General features: G+C 53.0%; 2 protein-coding genes across 2 annotated transcripts; one reads left to right on the top strand and one right to left on the bottom strand.

Moving 5' to 3' along the window:
- Positions 1 to 383: 383 nt before the first annotated feature.
- Positions 384 to 12,357, bottom strand: DNAJC16 (DnaJ heat shock protein family (Hsp40) member C16). The gene is given in 15 exon segments (XM_050322289.1): positions 384 to 3,867; positions 4,266 to 4,436; positions 4,861 to 4,959; positions 5,046 to 5,126; positions 5,377 to 5,453; positions 5,705 to 5,887; positions 6,043 to 6,056; positions 6,059 to 6,225; positions 6,435 to 6,565; positions 6,943 to 7,101; positions 7,688 to 7,792; positions 8,938 to 9,122; positions 9,336 to 9,666; positions 10,516 to 10,582; positions 12,167 to 12,357. Coding segments are annotated over 15 exon segments (2,343 nt in total). The 5' UTR covers positions 12,343 to 12,357; the 3' UTR covers positions 384 to 3,470.
- A 1,936-nt stretch (positions 12,358 to 14,293) lies between these two features.
- Positions 14,294 to 20,010, top strand: CASP9 (caspase 9). Its single transcript, XM_050322616.1, has 10 exons — positions 14,294 to 14,425; positions 15,042 to 15,261; positions 15,663 to 15,740; positions 15,897 to 15,928; positions 16,091 to 16,267; positions 16,947 to 17,036; positions 17,886 to 18,033; positions 18,411 to 18,590; positions 18,754 to 18,860; positions 19,464 to 20,010. Exons 1-10 carry the CDS (start codon positions 14,294 to 14,296, stop codon positions 19,554 to 19,556), a joined length of 1,257 nt encoding a protein of 418 aa, XP_050178573.1. The 3' UTR covers positions 19,557 to 20,010.
- The last annotated feature ends 312 nt before the right edge of the window (positions 20,011 to 20,322 follow it).

The raw sequence follows: 20,322 nt of genomic DNA, 5'->3' as shown, positions 1-20,322 counted from the left end.
TGAGAAGCTGTAGAGAGGGTAGATGGGTTTGAACACCCCATTTAATTGGGGTCTGGAGCTTTGAAATTGGACTGGTAAAGGGACAGATGAGGTGTTAATAGTGTTTGGTCTCTGGAATTATTCACCCAGCTTACAGGGCTCCTGGCAAAACTCATTAGCAAAGGGTTTCTCCATCAGGATGTGCCAGCAAGACAATGGCTATAAAGGAGGGGGGCAAAGGGCATCTGGGGATCCTGCTGAGCCTAGGGAGATGTTTGACTGAAGTTCCTGCTGATGGAATAACCAGGAGTTTCTTATGGCAGGAGTGGTTTAATCACTCCTGGAATTTCTGAGCTGATGTGGAGGTGAGGTTAGTTTGTACATGGAAACACAAAGCCACCTCATCACACAGTAAAATAAGTTTATTTTGGTTGCGAACCTGTAATAGTCTTAAAACAAAATGACATCAGTGCCTGTTCACAAATACAAAACCAAAACAAAAAAAAAGAAAAAAAAAAAAGACAAGTTTGCCAAATAAGTTAATTCCCCCCCTCCCAGTATCAAAAGTGCAAAATAGGTACCTAGTTTTCAGTCCTACTTGTCAAGCTGCGCTCGTGTGCTGGCTCCTGGCTGCTGTGGGTGAAGGGCAGAGACAGGGACAGGGAGGAGTTTGGGAACAAGCTCCACTCCGGGGCCTGTGTCCCTTCGCCTCAGCTCCGAGCACTGTGCCATTGCTTGGATCTCACTAGGACAGAGCACTAGGACCGAATTTCCTCAATCTTTGGATTATGAACCACCACGCATGGAACAGAATCACAAGGGTTAGGAAAGGATGGGGGGGGTGAGGGCTCATGGCTGCTGGGAGAGTAGGGGCAGATCCTGGGATAAGCAGCTCTGACCCTGCTCTCCAAGACAGCAAACACCTGGAGCGCCACACTGGCACTAAAACCTACTAAACCAGGGGTTGGAGCAGCTCGGCATTTGCTTCAACCCAGGAAAAAGGGTTTCCATAAAACAGAAACCAGGAGCTGTGCTCCCATCCAGCCAAACCCAGCAAGGGTGGACTGCTGCAAGTGCTCCTTCAACTCAACTCTGGTTGAAAGGGGAGGTTACCTGTGCTAAAAAGAAAATAAAAACAAGGACTCTGGCAGAATTTGAAGGCTGTAAAGCCTTCTCTCCTTCCTTGGGGCAGGGCTGAATTCCCTTGCTGTAGTACAACTAGGCACATTTTTTTTTCATGGGTTGAGGCTTTTCTACTGGTTTCTGACCTGATAAAGAGACAGCAGAGACCCAGAGAGTATATTTTGCTTTTGCAAACATTAATGAAGTTATGTGGAGCCTTTTGGTGGGCTAAAACCTATTCAAGCCACCTCCTGCATGAGAGAGCACAGGAGTAGACAGCAATCGCTCCAGCCAAGTGAATATGAAGTCTGGAAGCATCAGGCTGGTGTTTTGTTCCCCCTCTGCTCTCCTTCAGCAGTTTGTGTGCACCTCAGAGCCCCTGGGCAGGGAGGAGACCTCACCTTCCTTCCTTCCTTCCTTCCTTCATTTCTTCCCTCTGCTTTCTGGGGCACGGAGTCTGCTGGGCTGGAATTAATTACCCTCACGTAGGGTTGGTTGGTAGCCTTTATTTGAAGTACATTTTACAGGGGTCTGAGGTACCTGTGGGGTTCAGAGCACACCAGTCTGCTCCCAGGATGGGAGGAAATGCAGCGAGGCAAGGCTTTGGGAGCAAACAGGGCATGTAGGCAGTGCAATGACTTGAGCATTCCCTTCTTCCTATGGGATCAGCAGCTGGCTCAGAGGTTGGCAGTTATTCCTACTGACTGCCTGCTCTGCTAAGGTGGTCACTCAGGTGGCAAGGGCTGAGTTTGGCATTGACACCTTGTGCTCTGAGTGTTCTGTGTCAGGTTCAGAGCCCTGTGGCAAAGGCCACCTGCTCCCATCCCTGCACTCTGGCAGTGCTGGAGCCCTGATGGTGATGGGATCCATGGAAGGAGACCTGGGGGACAGTGTCAGCCCCAGAGCAGCGAAAAGGAAGCACAAGCCTCACAGGATTTCAGTCCTGGCCACAAAGAGAAGCCCTGCTGCCTCCCTTGATTGCTAGAAGGTTAAGCAACCACGAGGCTGCTGCTCGTCCTCCCTCCACCTCACCCAGGGCCACCCTTTCCCAGCAGTGTTGAAGTGGCTGTTGGGGGCACTGCTACAGCAAAGCACCATCCCAACCCTGTTCTGGCCTCACACAGACTTACAATTTCCAAAAGACAAAAAAAAACCCCACAAAAAACCCAAGCAAACAAACACAAAGCCAAGGCAGCAGCCTGAGTGTGGAAAAATAGAGGTTTGGGGCAAGAAGGAAATGGGCAAGAGGTGGAAATGGGCGAGAGGCTGAAACGCAACGTCTCAACCTCACGCCTGAACCAAAAGGAGCTTCGCACACACACGTGACGGTCTGATGATACAGCACTTCTGGGGCAACATTTCAAGAATACAATCGTTGAAGGATGAGGTTCCTCGACACAAAGGAAGGTTGGTTTGTACTACAGCTGGAAGGGTGTTTGCAAGGAGCCCAGGTGGACTCCCTGGCAGCTACGTAGAGGTTTCTTTACACACCTACTGGCTCATAGCAGCTCACGCCTACAATCTGAGGACGCAGGTAAAGTTATGGCTCTAGGATACATCGTCTAAAATCGACAGAAGCAGAAAAGGCATCTGAAAAAACCAACGTGACATTTAAATGGCTCAACACTTGGACAGTATTTACGGCCGTGCAAAACCCTTTTCCTTCCCGCTTACGGTTCAGCCTCTGAAGCTGCACGTGGGAACCGGGACACGAGGAGCATGAAACATGCAGATCACCCACGAGCCCGCACCACAGGTGAGCCCCAGCTGCAGGTTTGCTACGAGGGAGATGCTCCTGACCGGACTCTACGTCACTTACCACGGGGGAAAGCCGAAGAAGTACAACTGCCTGGTGGGAGGAGGCCTTTTGGAAGGGCAGGGCCTGGGAGGGTCTGCAGGGTCTTGCCAGTGTTACACCATGCACTGCACCATGGGCTAAGCACAGGGGGATGGGGAGAGAGAGAACCGCGACCCGACCTGCGCCACCGGCCGCGGTTGGTCCTGGCTGGGAGAAGTCACGGGGTTTTTTGTTTTTTTTTTTTTCTTCGACCAAGGTAAAAACAAGAGATGGAACAGGGGAGACTCGGGAAGCAGATGTGGCAGGACGAGAAGGGAATAAACAGACTTCTTGGCTCTTCGGTAGGACGGCGTCTGAGCGCACGGCGGGTCAGTGGAGGGCGTGTGGGTGCGCTGGGCTGCGCTCCCGGGCTCCAGACGGGGGGAGATATGTTTGTTTTAGTCTCCGGCCCCGGGAGGGTTCACCTAAAACCTAAGGTCCATTCATCACACTTGTTTGTGTGTTCCTGGAAAGAGCTGTCCCCTTGTCATCTTCATAAAAAGTTTGTCCCTTAGAATCTCTGTAAAATCCCTCAGTCTAGCGCGGGCCACGAGGGGATATAGAACCTCTGTAAGGAACCCTCTAGGAGGCGTTCCATCCAAAAGGACAATTTGTGTAATTTGTTTTTAATGGATCTAGATCCCGGGCTGCAGGAGGGTTTCCCTCTGGCTTCCGCGTGTAGCGAGGCATCGTAATCCTCGCACGATCCCGGCGTTCCCCCCTCGTCCCCTGATCTGTGAGGCTTAAAGAGGCAGAAGTATTTCTTGTGGCCGTTCAGAGCCAGCACGTAGCCCGTGTAGTCGCGCTCCAGGAAATGCTTGTCGTACTGGTTTGGGATGGGGGCCGCGTCCTGCGCGAACTCCAGCAGGTACTCCAGCCACTCTCGGTGCTTGTCCAGGCTGAGGAAGGAGAAGTGAAGAGAGCTGCTCCTGGGAAAAGAGCAGAAGAGACAGTGGGATTAGCAAGTGTCGTGAGTAAGGCTGGATTGCTATGGACAGGTAAGGGCTTGTCAGCAAGGGCAGAGCAGAGCAGTGTTGCTGCAGCTCCTTTTCCAGCACAGGTGACACTTGCCCAGTGTCCAGCACTGTTGTGCTCTCTGCTGGAACATTGGTACAACCAAAGTGGCAGCAGCACCAGACCCATGTGGGCACCATCACTGAGTTTGGCCAGGAAAGGCCACTTGTTTTTTGGTGGCTCATTGCCACAGATGAGCACAGAGATGTTTCCTCTTGGCACTGGAGCTGACCCTGCTCCTCCTGTGTCGCCAGAGCTGCCTCACACAAGTTGTTAACACAATAACAGAAACCCAGGAGAGGCCCCAGCCTACCATGTAAATGTGTAGACTTCCAGGGCGAACTTCTGGAGCAGGGGGGTTTTGGTCGAGTTGGACAGGATCAGGACGACGTTCATGTGGCCCGGCCTCAGGCGCACCAAGTTACTGGTGTAGTTGATGTCCGTTAGCTCAGTCACCTCAACAAAGCCCTTTTTGGGAATCCTGCTGCAGCAAAGCAGTGACTGAGTGAAATGGGAGCAAGGGACCAGGAGCGACTGAGGATGGAGAAACTGTGACCATGTTCCCCAGCCCGTCCCTGAGCCACCCCTGTGCCAGTTTAATTGGTACAACAGCCCAGTTTGGATCTTCCTCAACGAGTGGGTCAGACCTTTACCTTTTCCCCAAGCATGCTGTCCAGTGCAAACTAGGTGGGAATTGTTTAATAACCAAATTAATGTCACTTTGTCCTTGCTGGCTGGGTCCTGGCTCACACCGCTCCTCCCACCTGGCTGTGCCTGTGCTGCTCTGCACAACAACTGCATTTTGTCTGTGCAACTCTGGCACTTCTCTGCTCTCCACTAACTCCCTGCACAGACACTCCCTGAGCAGTGCTTCCACAGAAAATACTTCTGGAGAAATTAGAGGGAACCTGTTACTCTCTTTGCTGAAGCTCACGTCGTTCTTCTCCGTCTTTGCGGCGGTTTCTTCTTTCTCCGAGGGCGGAGAGTCCCTTGTGTCACTCGAATCACTGCAGAGGAAGGGGATTTTCTGTGTGTTTAAGGCCCTGGATTGGAGTGAGGAGCTGCCCCTGAGGGCCTTTTGGTGTGCACTCACCTGAAAGCCTGAACAATAACGGTGCCAAAGAGAATGAAGAGCACGGAGAAGAGCAAGGACAGCAGTGGCATCATTTCTCGCCTGAGGGGAAGATGTGCAAAGAGCAGTCTGGCCTGTGAGTTCACATTTTCTGCCTGAATTCCAGTCCCTGTCTACCTCAAATAACATGTGCTTTCCCCAAGAACTCAGCTTGTGTCTCAGGGTCTTAAAGACCATCAAGTTTTTGAGTGCTGTCCCGCTCCCGCCCAAAAGAGGAGGCTAAAAATGGATCTATTTTAAAATAAGGTGACAGGAAAGAAGTGAAAACCCGCAATGGGTGTCCAGACTGTACCAGTTACTGTGAAACAAACTGTCCCAGCAGTCTGAGATGTAGTCCAGCGTGGAGTAGAACCATCGGATAAGGAACATCTGTTTGAAAAGAATGAAAAGCAAAAACCAAATGACAAACCTGCTATGCACATCCCCAACAGGACTCCCACCCTGTAAAAATGAGCCCCACCCTGGGCCAAATCAGCTTCAGAGCTTCCTTCCATGAGCAAGAAATCTTGTAAGAGTCTTGCCTTGGTATTTTAAAATATAAATAATACCTGAACAGCCATAATGGGACTGTCCACATCCATAACATGGATATCAGACAGCTGGAAAGGCCGTGGACTTACAGGAGCCAGCTCATCATTCAGGTCTGCCACGACAGTCTCTGATGACAGAAGGCCAGGGTCCGTCCTCAGCTGGTCCAGGAGATCCAGGAGGATGAAGTTGTCCTCCTTGCTGCCTTGCCAGGCCTCCTCCAAGGCTTTGTAGGCGATCTTCCCCGCGTTATTGCGTCTCTCCAGAATGACCACCTGGATGAGCCAAGAACGTGGCAGATGTTACAGAGGAAGGGGCTTTTTTCTGTTTGAAACCACTGCCCAGAATGAGGTGTCAGGTCAAGGTACAGCGTGATGTAAATTAAATGACAAGCTGAAAGAAGGGATGAAAAACAAAAGGGAACCCTCACAGCTGATCTTCCCGGTACTTCTCCTCATCCATCAGCAAGGCGTCTGCAAACTCCGGCTGCCGTTCGTTGTAGATGTACACAAACTTCAGTGTGTCTTTTGTGTTGGCCACAGCAAAAGTCAAAAAGGCCTCGTAAGCCTCAGCAAACTTCTCTCCTTCCCCGGTAAGCAAGACCACGCAGTGCCTGGGGGATACAACGAGATGGGGGATTACGAGCCGTTCTGGACGCCAGACGAAATGACCACCCCCTTTCTGCGAGTCAAAATCATCCCAGTGACACTGTGGATACTGAGCACGATCCAATGCAGTCATTGCCCTTTTCATTTAGACTCAAACCAAAGGTGGCTTTAGGAGCAGCTCCAGAGCCTCAGATCAGGAGGACATGCCACTTACTTCCGCTGACGGTGAGACTTCTTGACGGGACACAGCTCCTGGAACAGCCTCTGGTTGGTGAGTCTGGCCACCATGAGGAACTTATTCTGAGAAAGGAAGTCATCAATGAGCTGCTTCTTCATCTCTCGTGCCTGGCAAGGACAAAGAAAGCAGAGGTCAGAACTGAGCAGGTGAGGAGAATAAAGCTGTTTGGTGTTCCTGTCTGAAGCTGGGGAAGGCTGCTGGCCATCACGGTCCTCGCTGCAATCACCCGACCTGTTGTGAGGCCCCAGGACTGGGAATCTACCTCTGTCCACCCTCCTCAACAGGTCAGACACCAAAACTAGAGCCTGCCAAGCTTCCTCCCTCCAAACATTTGCTCTCTTTGTCTACTGAAGCCAGAGTTTACGCTGAGAACGAACACTCTTTACTCCAAAACACACCACCGACCAACCTCTCATTGCCAGCTCAGTCAGGAAACCTCCACGCCTGCTTCCCACGAGCTCTTGGAGAGGGCTCTGAGCGGTACCTGCACAACGTCAGCGGGCCGGTCGATGTTCTCCTTGAAGATCATCATGGTGGGACTGTAGACGTTGATGTTGTACTGACTGGACAACTCTTCGGTGCCTCGGAGCCCGACGTACACGTACCCAAAGGACAGGTAGTCTCGGTAGGCAAAGGCAGTCAGCTGGATGGGGACAAATCCACAACGTGTGTTTATGCTGGAGAGTGAGCATTTTCTCCCCTGAGTGCCTGTGATGACTTTGCTCTGAGAACACATCCTGCTGTTTGAGTGTCATTGGGCTTGTGCTGCAAGAGGTACAAGCCCTTCCTCTCCCTCGCTGAACCAGGCTTTGAGTTCTCTCAGTCAGCGTGCTGGGAGCCTCCATGGATCCACAGTTTTATTTACAGTCTGACATGGGGTTTCTCAGGAAAAGGGCTTTGCAATAACCCAAATCAGACATGCCACAAACGTCTCTCATTCCAAACAAAGGTTAGTATGCACCTGTGTTGCTGCTACCTCCAAAACCCACCCACACCTTCACATCCATGATGCAAGGTACATCCAGGTCAGGGCAGGGAAACAGACTCCTACCAAAGCTAGTCACCTGGCCATGCCATTTCCAACCAACACGAATCACCCTGCTCTCCCAGAACCAGCCAGTGGTGTCTGGAGGCATTGGTTGACCTCTGCTCACAGCAATGGTGCATTTTCTTTTGGAACATCTGGATTCATAAACAAGTCAACTGCCCAGCGACAGAAATCACATTACCTTGTATAATAATGGCACAACTGGCATATGATCAAACAGCAGGACGTGGGGCTTGTTGTCCTTCCTCCAGTCAGAGAGAAAGCGGATGTAGTTTTTATCTGTAATCTTTAAACAGAACAGGAACGTCAGTTTAACCTCTGAGCCACCAGGCAACGCTCCACCATGAGGTGTCTGAATGAGAACTGAGCCTGAAAAGGTGTCCAGGTGTTGCAGAAAGCTGACTGTGGGTTGGTCTGTCCAAGAAGTATTCCTGACTAATGAATGAATTAAAACCATCACTCTCGACCCACTCAGCTCTCTTAGTTATTGCAGCCTCTGTCAATGCCATTCCAAGTCAATGCTGATGGCACTGTCATTCTTGTAGCTGTTTGTCTGGACCATATTCTTTATATATCTATAACTATATATAATGGGAAGCCAAGGGTTAACAGGTACCTATCAAACCTGACTCCATCAAACCTGCTCTGGTACCTCTCTGACCTAGAGGAAGGAGATAAATGGGTCCGTTAGCTGTGGAAGGGTAAACAGACCCCACTTTTGGGGTGAGAACTCCAATACCCAGAGGACAACAAGTCAACTTTGTTGGGAAAGGCAGCCCTTGCTGAAGATCCCAAGAGAAAACGAGGTGAGGTGAACAAAATTGCAAGGAGGGGACAGGCAGGTGAGTGCACTGTGGGGGCTGACCTGGCCACATCGCCCTGAAAGGAGTGGTGGGTGCTTTGAGACTCCACCAAAAATCACTGGGCATGGCTGAAACGCAGGAATATTCTATCAATTAGGAAGTTTTAGTTGTAGCTTTGAAAGGGCTCAAGCTGCCAGCTCCACTTTCAAAGGTCTGAATCAAAACTGGACAAAACAAACAACGGGTCGGTGCGTTTTAGGAGACACCACCTAGGAGTGGGTGAGTGGTCTTTAATCTGCTGGATGAAACGCTGAGAAAGGGGAAGGGAAGTGAAATCCAGCAGGTTCCTAACCTAGGGATAACCTTGGTAGGGTCCTGGCAGCTGTGGGGTGTCACAGCTGGGGGGCAGTTGGCACTCAAGCCCCGTGGTGTGACCATGTAGTAGCAAGGAGAATTGTTACAGAGCCACGTGGTGTGAACACTTCCAACAGCTCCAGGGTTTGGAGCTTTGTGACACACAGCAACTCAGTGACCCGAATTAAACAGATTAGCCACCAAAACAGCCAAGGAGAGAGAAATCTCCAGGCAGGCAGGAGAAGCAGCGAGTGGCACTCCTGCTGGAACGTACCTTTTCGACAAGGTTCCCTGGCAGAAGGTTCTCCACGAACTGCCGCAGGTTTTCCCGGACGACAGCGTTGTGGAAGAAGGTTATTTTCCCGTTGATGAGCCCCAGCAGGGTGGGAGTGCTGTGGGCACCCAGGTGGTGGGCGAGGCGCCGCTCGTACCCTGCGTGCACGACGCCGATTCCCGCTCCTGGAAAAGGAGAGCGGCGGCTTCAGGTGAAAAAGATCCCCAGCAAACCCGAATGCCCTGTGGAGAACTGATGATCTGCTCCCTTGCCCAGCACCCCGGAGTTAGTAATGCTTGGAAAATCATTAGGATAAATCTCTGAGGAAACCTAAAGGTTACACAGAGTCCTGCAAAGCTGAAGGCCAGCGCTGGATGCACACACAGCCCGATCCTTACCCAGCGCCTCCAACTCCTGAGCGACTTCCTTCCACACGGGCTCGATGTGGATGCAGCTGAAGCACCAGTCCGAGGTGATTTTGATGAGGTAAGGTTTCTTGAAGCTGTCCGGCACGATTTCATTCATGTAGTGGGAAAAGTGCAGCAAATACTTCTCATCGGAGGTGTCGCGTCTCTCGGAATTGAAAGGGAAGTGGAAGAAGGACTCGTCGAAATAGAAGCCGTCGTGGAAGCGGTGGAACTGGCGATGCTGGTGCTGAGAGAAGCCCTGGCTTTCCCCAGCATCTCCATAGCGATCGAAGTTTGCCCTCTTTTCCTCGTTGGAGAGAATCTGGGAAGCAGATGATGGAAAAACCATGAGGGGGACACTGCCCTGACCGTAATCCCTCAGTAAGTGACCGTGGCTGCGTAAGGAACGTGGGGGATAAATACTCTGGAAAAGGGAACTATCTCATCCCTCCAGGCTCACTGTGGTAAATAGGGATAAGGAAAAGCCAAAGCCCAAAGAAAAGGAGCCTCTAAATCCGGACTGTTGTACCCACTTCTGACAGCAACAGCTCCCTGGGACAGAACATCCCACGTTGGGATTCCCTCTTTTCTGGATCAGCTTTTGCTGGTGTCTCTTTGAACCCAGAGGGTTTTCTCAGCACACCAGAAAGTGACAAAAACTTCACCAAGAAGCCAGGAGCCCCACAGAGAAACTGCATTTTTTTTGGTAGGGAAATAAGGATTTACTTTTAGTTCCTTGGGCTCGACTGCCACAAACTAGGGCGGCCAATTTCCACAGCGATGTGCAAATAACTACTACTGAGAATAATTTGAGGTGACCAAAGCCCTGTGATGATTAATGTTGCTTACATCACCCCAAAATGCTTTTATGTGCATGTGACACGGACAAGACGCTGCCCAGCCAGGCAGGGCTCAGTGAATACTCTCTCCTCCCTCCTTTGAGGGTTTTCAGCCAGAACAGGGCAGGCCTGTAGCAAAATATTTGCAGCAGAGGCCACGCTGGTGACTCCAGTGGCTCTGTCAACAAAGCTGAGCAACCTCTTTGGCTGGGTAGTGTCCACCTCTACAGGGTCAATCACCTTTACCATGTAGCAATGCACAGGAAAAGCACAGGAAAAATAAGGTCTCTCAATGCTAACAACTGCAGGAGTTCATAAGGAGCACGTGTTACCTCATAGGCCTTGCTAATCTGGATGAATTTGTCTTCTGCTCCCGGGTCCTTGTTTTTGTCAGGGTGCCTACGAGGCAGAACCAGAGGAAAAGGGGTCAGTGGTTCCCTGGAGGGCACAGGGAGCTGTCGGCCCCTGTTTGGAGGCGAGCAGAACACGGACAGCTACGATGTGCAGTGGCATCCCCGAGGCTGAGAGCAGATTTACACCCAGCACATGCTGCCCCTATCCAAGCCCCATCCCAAAATGCAGCACTGGGATGTGTGTGGTGTGCCCGGGCACCTGTGCCTCTGTCTGATCCACCACCAACAGCCCAAGCCCAGGACAAGGGAGCACGCCTCTCTCCTAGCAATGGCTCCCTTGGCTGCTGCCCCACATATCTACTGGGTCCTTCCTCAAATCACCTCCTGCCACAGCCCTCGGGGATGTCTCATGCAAGACAACAGCTCTGGGTGAGGCTCTTCCCCCAGGCGATGCCTCAAGCCTGCCCCTCACCACGCACCATGGATGCAAGGGGTGTGACATTTGTGCACCTGATGCCTTCCCCTCCCACAGCACAGGGATTGGGTTGCCCTTGGACAGCGACATATCAAGGTGAGAATTAAACTCCAGTGTATTAAAAGTTCCTCTTTGAGTAAGGGAGAACTTTTTATACCCACGGACGGACTCCAGGAGAATTTCCTCCCCATAGTCAGACTCTAGGGGAACTTTTCCCCCTTGAAGCCAGACTCTAGAAGAACTTTCCTCCCCATAGCCAGACTCTGAGAGAATTTTTTCCTATAGCCAGACTCTGGAAGAACTTTTGCCCTCTGTAATCAGACTCCAGGATTAACTTTTTCACCCACAGCCAGATCTCTGGAAGAACTTTTCTCCCCATAGCCAGACTCCAAGAGAATATTTTCCCCCAAACCCTGACTCTGGGAGAATTTCCCCCCTCCCCATAGCCAGGCCCTGAAAGAACTTTCCCTTCCGTAGTCAAGACTCCAGGATAACTTATCCAGGCTCTGGGTGAACTTTTCCCCCTGTAGTCAGACCATAGGATAACTTTTTCCCCCTGCTGCCAGACTCTGTGAGAATTTTGCCCCCATAGCCAGACCCTGGAAGAACTTTCCCCTCTGTGGTCAGACTCCAGGAGAACTTTTCCCCCCATAGCCAGACCCTGGAAGAACTTTCCCCTCTGTAGTCAGACTCCAGGAGAACTTTCCCCCATAGCCAGAATCCAGGAGAATTTTCTCCCCATAGCCAGACTCCAGGAGAATTTTCTCCCCATAGCCAGACTCCAGGAGAACTTTCCCCCCCCATAGCCAGACCCTGGAAGAACTTTCCCCCCCCATAGCCAGACCCTGGAAGAACTTTCCTCTCTGTGGTCAGACCCCAGGAGAACTTTCCCCCCCCATAGCCGGACTCTGGAAGACCCTTCCCTCCTGTGGCCTGATTCTGGGATAACTTAGCCCCCCAAGAGCCAGCCTCCAGAGGGTTTTACAGCACGGATCGCTGGCTCGGGGGGCACCTGTCCGGCTTCAGGGCGGCGAGGGAGCCCCGGCGCTGCCGCCCGACCTCCACCCGCGCCGCACAGCCGGGCGGGGCCGCTCCGCATCCCCGCCGAGCATCCCCCGGGGGAGCGGGACGAGGGCAGGAAGGGGCAGCACCTACCACTCCCGGGCCAGCCGCTTGTAGGCCTTCTTGATGTCGGCCTGGCTGGAGCCGCGGCCGACCCCCAGCACGCGGTAGGGGTCGAAGTCTCCCGGCGCGGCGGGCAGGGCTGGCGGCAGCAGCAGCAGGAGCAGGAGCAGGAGCAGCAGCACCCAGGCGGCCCGGGCCGGCTCCATGTCCGGCGGGGCCCCGCGGGCGGAGGCAGCGGACGGGCCGCCCTTCCCTCCTCTCGCCGCCGCTTCCGGCGCGCCCGCCCTGCCCGGGGAGAGCCGGAGCTTCCGGGGACGCGGCCCGGGCAGCGCCGCCTCGGCCGGGGATGCTCCGGGGATGCTCCGGGGATGCTGCGGGGATGCTCCGGGGATGCTCCGGGGATGGGTGCTGCGTTAGAGCCGTGGATGGCGGCGAGGAGGAGCCGGGGGCAGTCGGGGTGTTCGGCTGGAGGAGGCTGAGGGGAGACCTCACTGCATTTCCAGTTTCCTGGGCAGGGGCAGAGGAGGGGCAGGACTGAGCTCTACTCTGGGGGGACCAGGGACAGCCCCCAGGGAATGGCTGGAGCTGTGTCAGGGCAGGCTCAGGTTGGATCTCAGAATCTTTTCCTCCTTCCCCAGAGGGTGGCTGGGCACTGAACAGGCTCCCCAGGGCAGTGGGCACAGCCCCAAGGCTGCCAGAGCTGCAGGAGGGTTTGGATGACCCTCTGGGGCACAGGGTGGGACTCCTGGGGATGGTCCTGTACCAACCTGAGGGTACAGGGTGATCCTTGTGGATCCCTTGTGAATATCCCTCGGCATATTCTGTGGCTCAGTGATGCTCTGGTTTTTTGCTAAGTCGTGTTTATCCTAAGTCAAGGACTTTTTTCTCGTCTCATGCTCTGCCAGTGAAGAGGTTCACGAAGGAAAATATGAGGTACCATAGCTGGGACAGGTGACCCAAACTGACCGAAGGGATGTTCCACCCCATAGAACATCATGCCCAGTATATAAACTGGGGGGAAGTTACTGGGAACGGGCTGATCTGGGTTGGGAAAGGGGGATCTGGCATCAGTCAGCGGGTGGCAAGGTAAGCAATTGTGCATTATTTGTTTTCCCCTTTATAGTATCATTATTATTATAATTTACCATTGTTACTGTACTTTACTTTCAATTATTAAACTGTTCTTATCTCAACATACAAGTTTTACATTGATTCTCCTCCCCATTTCACCGGGATGAGGAGAGAGGGGGGAATGTTGAGTGGTTGGGATATTGAGTGGTTCTTAATTTCCACCTTCCCCCACCGAAGTGGGGGGACTGGCTACTACATCTGAAGGCTGTGCTGCCTTTCAGTGGGACCTGGACAGGCTGGAGAATTGGGCAGAGAGAATCCTAATGAGGCTCAACAAGGGCAAGTGGAGGGTCCTGTATCTGGGGAGGAACAGCCCCGAATACCAGCACAGGCTGAGAGTGACCTGGGAGAAGGACCTGGTGGACAACAAGCTGTCCCTGAGCCAGCAGTGTGTCCTGGGAGCCGTGAAGGTCAGGGGGATCCCAGGGTGCATTAGGAAGAGCATTGGCAGCAGGTCAGGGAGGGGATCCTGCCCCTCTGCTCAGCCCTGGGGAGGCACATCTGCAGTGCTGTGTCCAGGTCCGGGCTCCTCCGCACAGCAGGGATATGGAGCTCCTGGAACAGATCCAGCAGAGGCTGTGCAGGTGATGAGGGGACTGGAGCATCTCTGTGACCAGGAAAGGCTGAGGGGACCTAGGGCTGTTCAGCCTCCAGAGACACTGAGAGGGGACCTCAGCGATGTCTGTCAGTGTCTGCAGGGAGGGGGCAGGGATGGATGGACCAGGAGGTCCAGCAGTGGGGGGGTCCAGCAATGGGACAAGAGGGAAACGCTCCGAAACTGACGCGCAAGGAGTTCCACCCGAACGCGAGGAAGAACTTCTTCACAGCGCGGGTGACGGCGATGGCCCGGAGAGGGCGCGGAGTCTCCATCCCTGGGGATATTAAAAAATTAAAAATAATAATAAAAAAATAATTAAAAAAAAAAAAAAAAAGGCGGAAAACGATGCCATGTGCGGACCCCTCCCCGTGTGTGATTCTGTTCCGGGCAGCCAGAGGCGGTTCCGGGGCAGGGCGGCGGCTCGGGGGATGGAGGAGCGGCACCGGCGGGCGCTGCGGCGCGGGCGGGCCCGGCTGGTGGCGGCGCTGCGGGTGGAGCCGCTCTGGGAGCCGCTGGAGCGGCGCGGCATCTTCACCCGCACCATGCTGGAGGAGATGCAGGTGGGCCTGCGGGGAGGGGAGGGGGGGTGTGGTGGCCGTGGGAAGTGGTTCCTGTGTGCCCTGTGTCGCCTCACTCTGCTGACAAGCCTGCTGAGTGGTCCTCGTCCCTCCCCACCCCGAGCCCTGCAGAGAACCCCCCCCACACACACACCTTGTTCCTTCTTGTCCCCAGCCCCAGGTAGTGCCAGGCATGGGCGGGTCCTCCTTGAGTCCCCATCACAATCTGGTGACAGGCTTCAGGCATTCCCATTTCCTCTGTCGGTGACAGGTGGCAGACCTGGGGGTGTTCTACCCTGTCCAGCCCACCAGTGACAGCCTGGAGGTGCCTGTTTGTCCCCTGGGACCAGGCTGGGAGTGCTTCCTCCCCTCTTTGCCTCCAGACCCCACTGAGGGCTGCGTGTCCCCATGGTGACTGTAGTGGGTGGAGGGGGGTCAGGGATGGCTGTCGGGTGGCTACTGGGGGTCTGTGTGACTGGTGTCCACTGGGTTTTGCTCTGGTTTACCCCGTGTCCACGTGCTGGGTGCAGATCCCACATTTCCCCTCTCTGGCACCGGTCGGGAGGGCTGCCCAGGTGTTGCCTGACCATGTGTTTTCCTGGGTTTCCCTCCCCTGCAGAGCACCGGCGGCCGAGGAGACCAAGCCCGGCAGCTGATCATCGACCTGGAGACTCGAGGGAAGCAGGCTTTCCCTGTGTTCCTGTCCATCCTGCGGGACACGGGGCAGGGTGACCTCGCGGACATGCTGGGCCAGGAGTGCGAGTCCCCCCCGGCACTGCCACAGCTGCTGGACCTGCGGCCCGTGGAGCTGGAGCTGCGGGGAGAAAAGCAGCATAAAAGTTAGTGCCGAGGGTGTGGGGGATATTTGTTGGCAAACAGGAGCATGGGGGTGGCATCTGGGATCCATCCTGTTGTGGGCAATGGTCTGTGAAGTCCTAATTTTTGTTATCCTGATAGAGGTGACCATGTAGAGCTGTTGGGAGAATCATCAAATCCCAGAATGGTTTGGGTGGGAAGGGACCTTAAAGCTCATCTTCTTCCACCCTGTGCCATGGGCAGGGACATTTTCCACTATCTCAGGTTGCTCCAAGCCCCATCCAACCTGGCCCTGAACACTTCCAGGGATAGGGCAGCCACAGCTTCTCTGGGCAGCCTGTATGTCCCACTTTCCAGCAGTGGAAGCTTTTAAGCTCAGACTATACACACGTTAGGACAGCCCCCTGTGTTTTTGTCATTCCAGCTGTGACCCTTCCTGAGCGTTTGTCCTTCCCAGTCCAAGCTGAGAGCGAAAAACCTCGAACACCTGTGCCAACCCAGGGTAAGCTGCATCCCAGGCTCTTCCAGAGAGATAGCATGCCAAAGGCTCATTTCCAGTAGGGTGGGAAGGGGGAATTGTGTCAGGAAAGATGGATGTGAGGTCTAGGAGTGCAATGCCTTGTGGTGAACTAAATCTCACGTCTGTTGTGTGTTGTAGGTTCTGCTGTTGACAAGAAGAGCCGTGACCTGGTTAGTATTTGGGCAGGCTGAAAGTGTTCCCTACTGGCCAAAAGCTGTGTGCCTCACGGGTGGCTCCAGAAAATATCCCTGGAAGAGCCGCTTCTCACTTTGTGTTACCTGAGCAAGCACCCGGAAAAAAGAAGAGTTTAACTGTGACGTGTCCCCCACCAGGTTTATGAGCTGAAAGCAGATCCCTGCGGGCACTGCCTGATCCTCAACAACGTCACCTTCTCCAGAGACTCCCATCTGTCCACCCGCGTGGGCTCCGACCGCGACTGCGAGAAGCTGGAGCGGCGCTTCAGGGCCTTGCGCTTCGACGTCCTGACCCGGCGGGACCTGAAAGCTCAGGTGAGGGTGGCTGTGTCCTGCTGCCACAAGGGGTGAGAGGTGAGCCCCTGGAAGCGATGGGAACACGTTAAGGGGATGTTCCCCCACGCCAACAGCACGGGGCACACAAACAACCACTCGCATCCTCTTATTTTACTGTCGTGCTGTGATTGCAGAAGGAAGGAAGACCTTGCGTGTTTTCAGCCTTCTGCCTGATTGTTGATCTGTAGGGAAATAAGTGAGGCTGTGTTTTGGGGATAGCTGGGACAGCACTGGAGCTGTGTGATTTGTCTGTCTGTACAGCCCTCTGTTGTTGTTTGAGGTGGTGAGGGGGGAGCTCGATTGTCCGCAGTGGCCTCTGGAAGTAAAATGTGGTTCTCTACTCACCCCCTGCTCCTGGTCAGAAGCAGCAGATTTCAGTAGATAAATCATGTGGAAGTGTGTTTTGGTTTATGTTGCTGTGTTGTAAAGAGTGCAGAGAGATGAGAAATGTGTGTGATTAAAGCAGCCAATGTTAAATAAAGGCAGACACATAGAAATACGTGCTGTCTGCTGTGGTGGCTTTTGCCAGCTGTCCTTGGGACTCACCTTATCCCATGGCAGAGTTCTTCCAGGTCCTCCCATGCCCAGTTAGAGCAGGGCCCAGCAGTAATTTGTGATATGGCTCAAAAAACTGTTTATTGTGATGGTTCCCACGTAGGAAATGGTTTTGGAGCTGCAGAAGCTGGCGCGGCAGGACCACAGCGCCTTGGACTGCTGCATCGTGGTCATCCTTTCCCATGGCTGTCAGGTGGGTTCATCCCATCTCCCCCTTGGTTCCTTGGGCGTGGAAGGGAGGTCTCATGCAGGGCAGGAGGGAAGAAGTGGTCTGTCATTGCAACCTTGTATCTGGGTTAAAGAAAGCTTCTCTGACCCAGTGTTGCCTGTGGACAAGTGTTTGGAAAGTCAGGGCTAATAATTTGGAACTGAAGAGAGGTCACGCTCAGCCTTGTACTGTGGTTGTTCACAGAATCATAGAATATCCTGAATTAGAAGGGACCCACAAGGATCATTGAGTCCAACTCCTGGCCCTCACAGACACCCCAACAATCGCACCCTGTCCCTGAGAGCATTGTCCAAATGCTTCTTATGCTCTGGCATCTTTGGGCCAGGCCTGAGGAGCCTGTTCCAGTCCCCAGCCACCCTCTGGGTGAAGAACCTTTTCCTGATATCCAGCCTAAACCTCCCCTGATAGAGCTTCATGCCATTAGTTAGTCCTTCCAGTTCCTCCAGCTCTGATGGGGAGATCCTATGAGCAGTAAAGCCTGTTTATTCCCAGTCACAGCTCTTGCAGGATAAGGAGAGGAGAGGGAATGTTAGGAAAATGGTGTATGGTACACACCTGTGGTCCCAGAGGATGAAGAACTCAGTTGCTGGAGGAGGTGGGATAGGAGTTGGATAATAGAAGATGGATTGCTGGATTTTGGTGTGTTTCAAATGACTTCTGGCTGTCCCCTCACCCTGACATGGCCACAGGGATTTCCACAAGCACCAGGATTTGTTGTGGTACCTTTTGGCCATGAAACACCCGATGGGACATGGGCTCCCTCATCACCAGCCCTCCATCCCCGTCACAAGCTCCTGCATTTTCCTCTTGCAGACGAGCCATATTCAGTTTCCCGGAGGCGTTTATGGAACGGATGGAAAACCCATTCCCATAGAAAAGATTGTGAACTATTTCAATGGGTCCAATTGCCCAAGTTTGAGAGGAAAACCCAAACTCTTCTTCATCCAGGCCTGTGGTGGAGGTGAATCTTTGTCTTGGCTCCGGTAGCGTTGGACTTCGGAGATGTGGTTAGGCTGGGGCTTTGGTTCCCTTTCTGTTGGTCGCCTGTCTCTCTCTCCAGCTGTCTTCTCACTCCAGCTGTCTCTTCTTTTACCATGTGCTGAGTGGCTGCTCCAGCTCTTCGGCCATAAGGTTGGTGTGGAAACAGAAAGTGAGGAGTTTTGTATGAAACACCAGTGGTTGCAGCTCGACCGGTGCAGCCGAAGGGCCAGAAAGCCTTGTTTTGTTCTAGGACCCTTGTCCTTTCCTTTCCCCATCTTTTCTTAACATTGGATGTACAGTGTTGGATCCCTTGGGTGGGGTGAACATCAGGAGCTGTCTCATTGCTGCCTTTTGCAGAACAAAAGGATCGAGGCTTCATAGTGGATTGCGATTCACCCAAAGATGAAGCTCCTGGAGCTTCTTTGGAATCGGACGCGACTCCTTTTCGGGCTCCATCGGGTGACATGGATGAGCCAGATGCCATTGCCTGTTTGCCCACACCCAGCGACATCTTGGTCTCCTACTCAACTTTTCCAGGTGACAGTACTGTTCTGGGCACAGGGGAATTAGCAAAAAATTGGATCTTCATAGCCAAAGTCAGCGGCAGTTCAGGGCAAGGGTTTTGTTGGGGTGGCAGGAACTCAGCAGGATGAGAACAGCAGATGGGCTTTGGCATAACATTCTCCTTCTTCCTCTGAAGGTTTTGTCTCCTGGAGGGAGGCGACTGGCTCGTGGTACGTGGAGACCCTGGACAGTGTGCTGGAGAGATATGCCCATTCAGAAGACCTGCTGAACATGTTACTGCGGGTAAATATCTTTTTTTTCCCTTCTTTTTGTGGTTGCAGCGAAGGAAATAGTCAAGAATGTGATTAGTGAGGGTGTGGAGGCCTACAATTAAAAAAAGGAATGAGGATATTGAGTGATGACTTTAGGGATGGGCTAATTGGAGGTACTGCAGAGAGATTTAGTTATGAAGAAAGTGTCTGGCCTCGATCTGCCAAAAATCACCTCAAGATTTCTCCGGCGAGGAGTAATCCCGGCAATACAGGCTTTAATCTTTCCAAGGAAGTTGCTTAAAACAGTATAGCTTGTCCCATCCTCAAAAGTCCAAGCTGATGGGACTTGGGTGCTGTGGAAAGGGAATTTGCTTTTAGTTGAATTCCCAAAGGGAAGGAGGGAGTTCTGGCTTGTGCCAAGAAGCACCTGCCAGAGGCAGGGGTGGGTGGTATGGCTGAGGTGTCTTGAAAGTGTGTTCCCCTGAGTTCACTTTGCCTTTGCCAGTGAAAATGTCTCATATTAAGAACCCTGCCAGCTCTCATGTCCATAGTCCCATTCCTGACCCCTGTTCCCAAGCTTCCTGCAACAGTCAGGAGAGCATCTGCTCCCCAGCCACTCTCCATCTGTTCTCAGGTGGCAAACGCTGTCTCAGCCAAGGGGAGCTACAAGCAGATTCCAGGATGTTTCAACTTCCTCCGTAAAAAATTCTACTTTGTGTGTGACTGACGTGGGGGCTCCAAGGTCCCTGCCAAGTGTGAGAGTTCCTTCCCTGTGGCCAGAAGGGAAATCTGTGCCTGCTACAGCTCCTGTGGATTTTGTCCGTCTGTCGAGGTGTTTGTCTGGAGAAATGTGATCTGCGAACACCGTCCTTGCTGTGATAGTTGAGATGAGGTGGAGATGGTGCTGTGCCCATGGGAAGTGCTGGGGATTGGAGCAGGAAGCCCCTTTTCTGGGGTACATGCTGGCCTGGAACCTCTGGAGCCAGAGGAGAGCACCTTGGGCTCTTCATGTGGCCACGCTCAGCCTCAGAGTGTTTTTCCTTGCTGATCCTGATATTTGTGTCCTGTGCTGCCCAGGTAACTGATTGATGGGATCAACTTTGGCCCTCAGGTATAATGGGATGAGTTTTGCCATCAGTGTTTATAATAAATGCAATGAAAAAGCAAATCTTTTGCTGTATTCCCTCCTCTGTTCCGCCTCCTGATTGCCATTTTAGCACCTTATGAAGGCTCCTCTGAAAAGGGAAGAGCAGGAAGACCTCAGCTCATGTAAATTTTTAACCCCTGCTGCTACTGGGAGAGTTTCTAGTGTGGCTGTGCCAGCCTGCTCCTTTAAAGGAATCAGTTGGGTGTTAAAGAGCAGTTACATCAGGAAAGTGATGAGGATTCTTTGGAATATCAGAGCTGAGGTAAATACTTGCCCTCAGGAGCTGCTGCAGTGACCATTTCAGGTCAGAAACCCTAGATGGGTGTGGGATTTTGGGGAGAGAGCA

This window comes from Myiozetetes cayanensis, unplaced genomic scaffold, assembly GCF_022539395.1.
Source record: "Myiozetetes cayanensis isolate MyiCay16 unplaced genomic scaffold, myiCay2020 scf28, whole genome shotgun sequence".
In the NCBI taxonomy this organism is placed as follows: Eukaryota; Metazoa; Chordata; class Aves; order Passeriformes; family Tyrannidae; genus Myiozetetes; species Myiozetetes cayanensis.
Note: the sequence above shows the minus strand (reverse complement) of the source record. Positions and strands in the feature narration are given on the sequence as shown.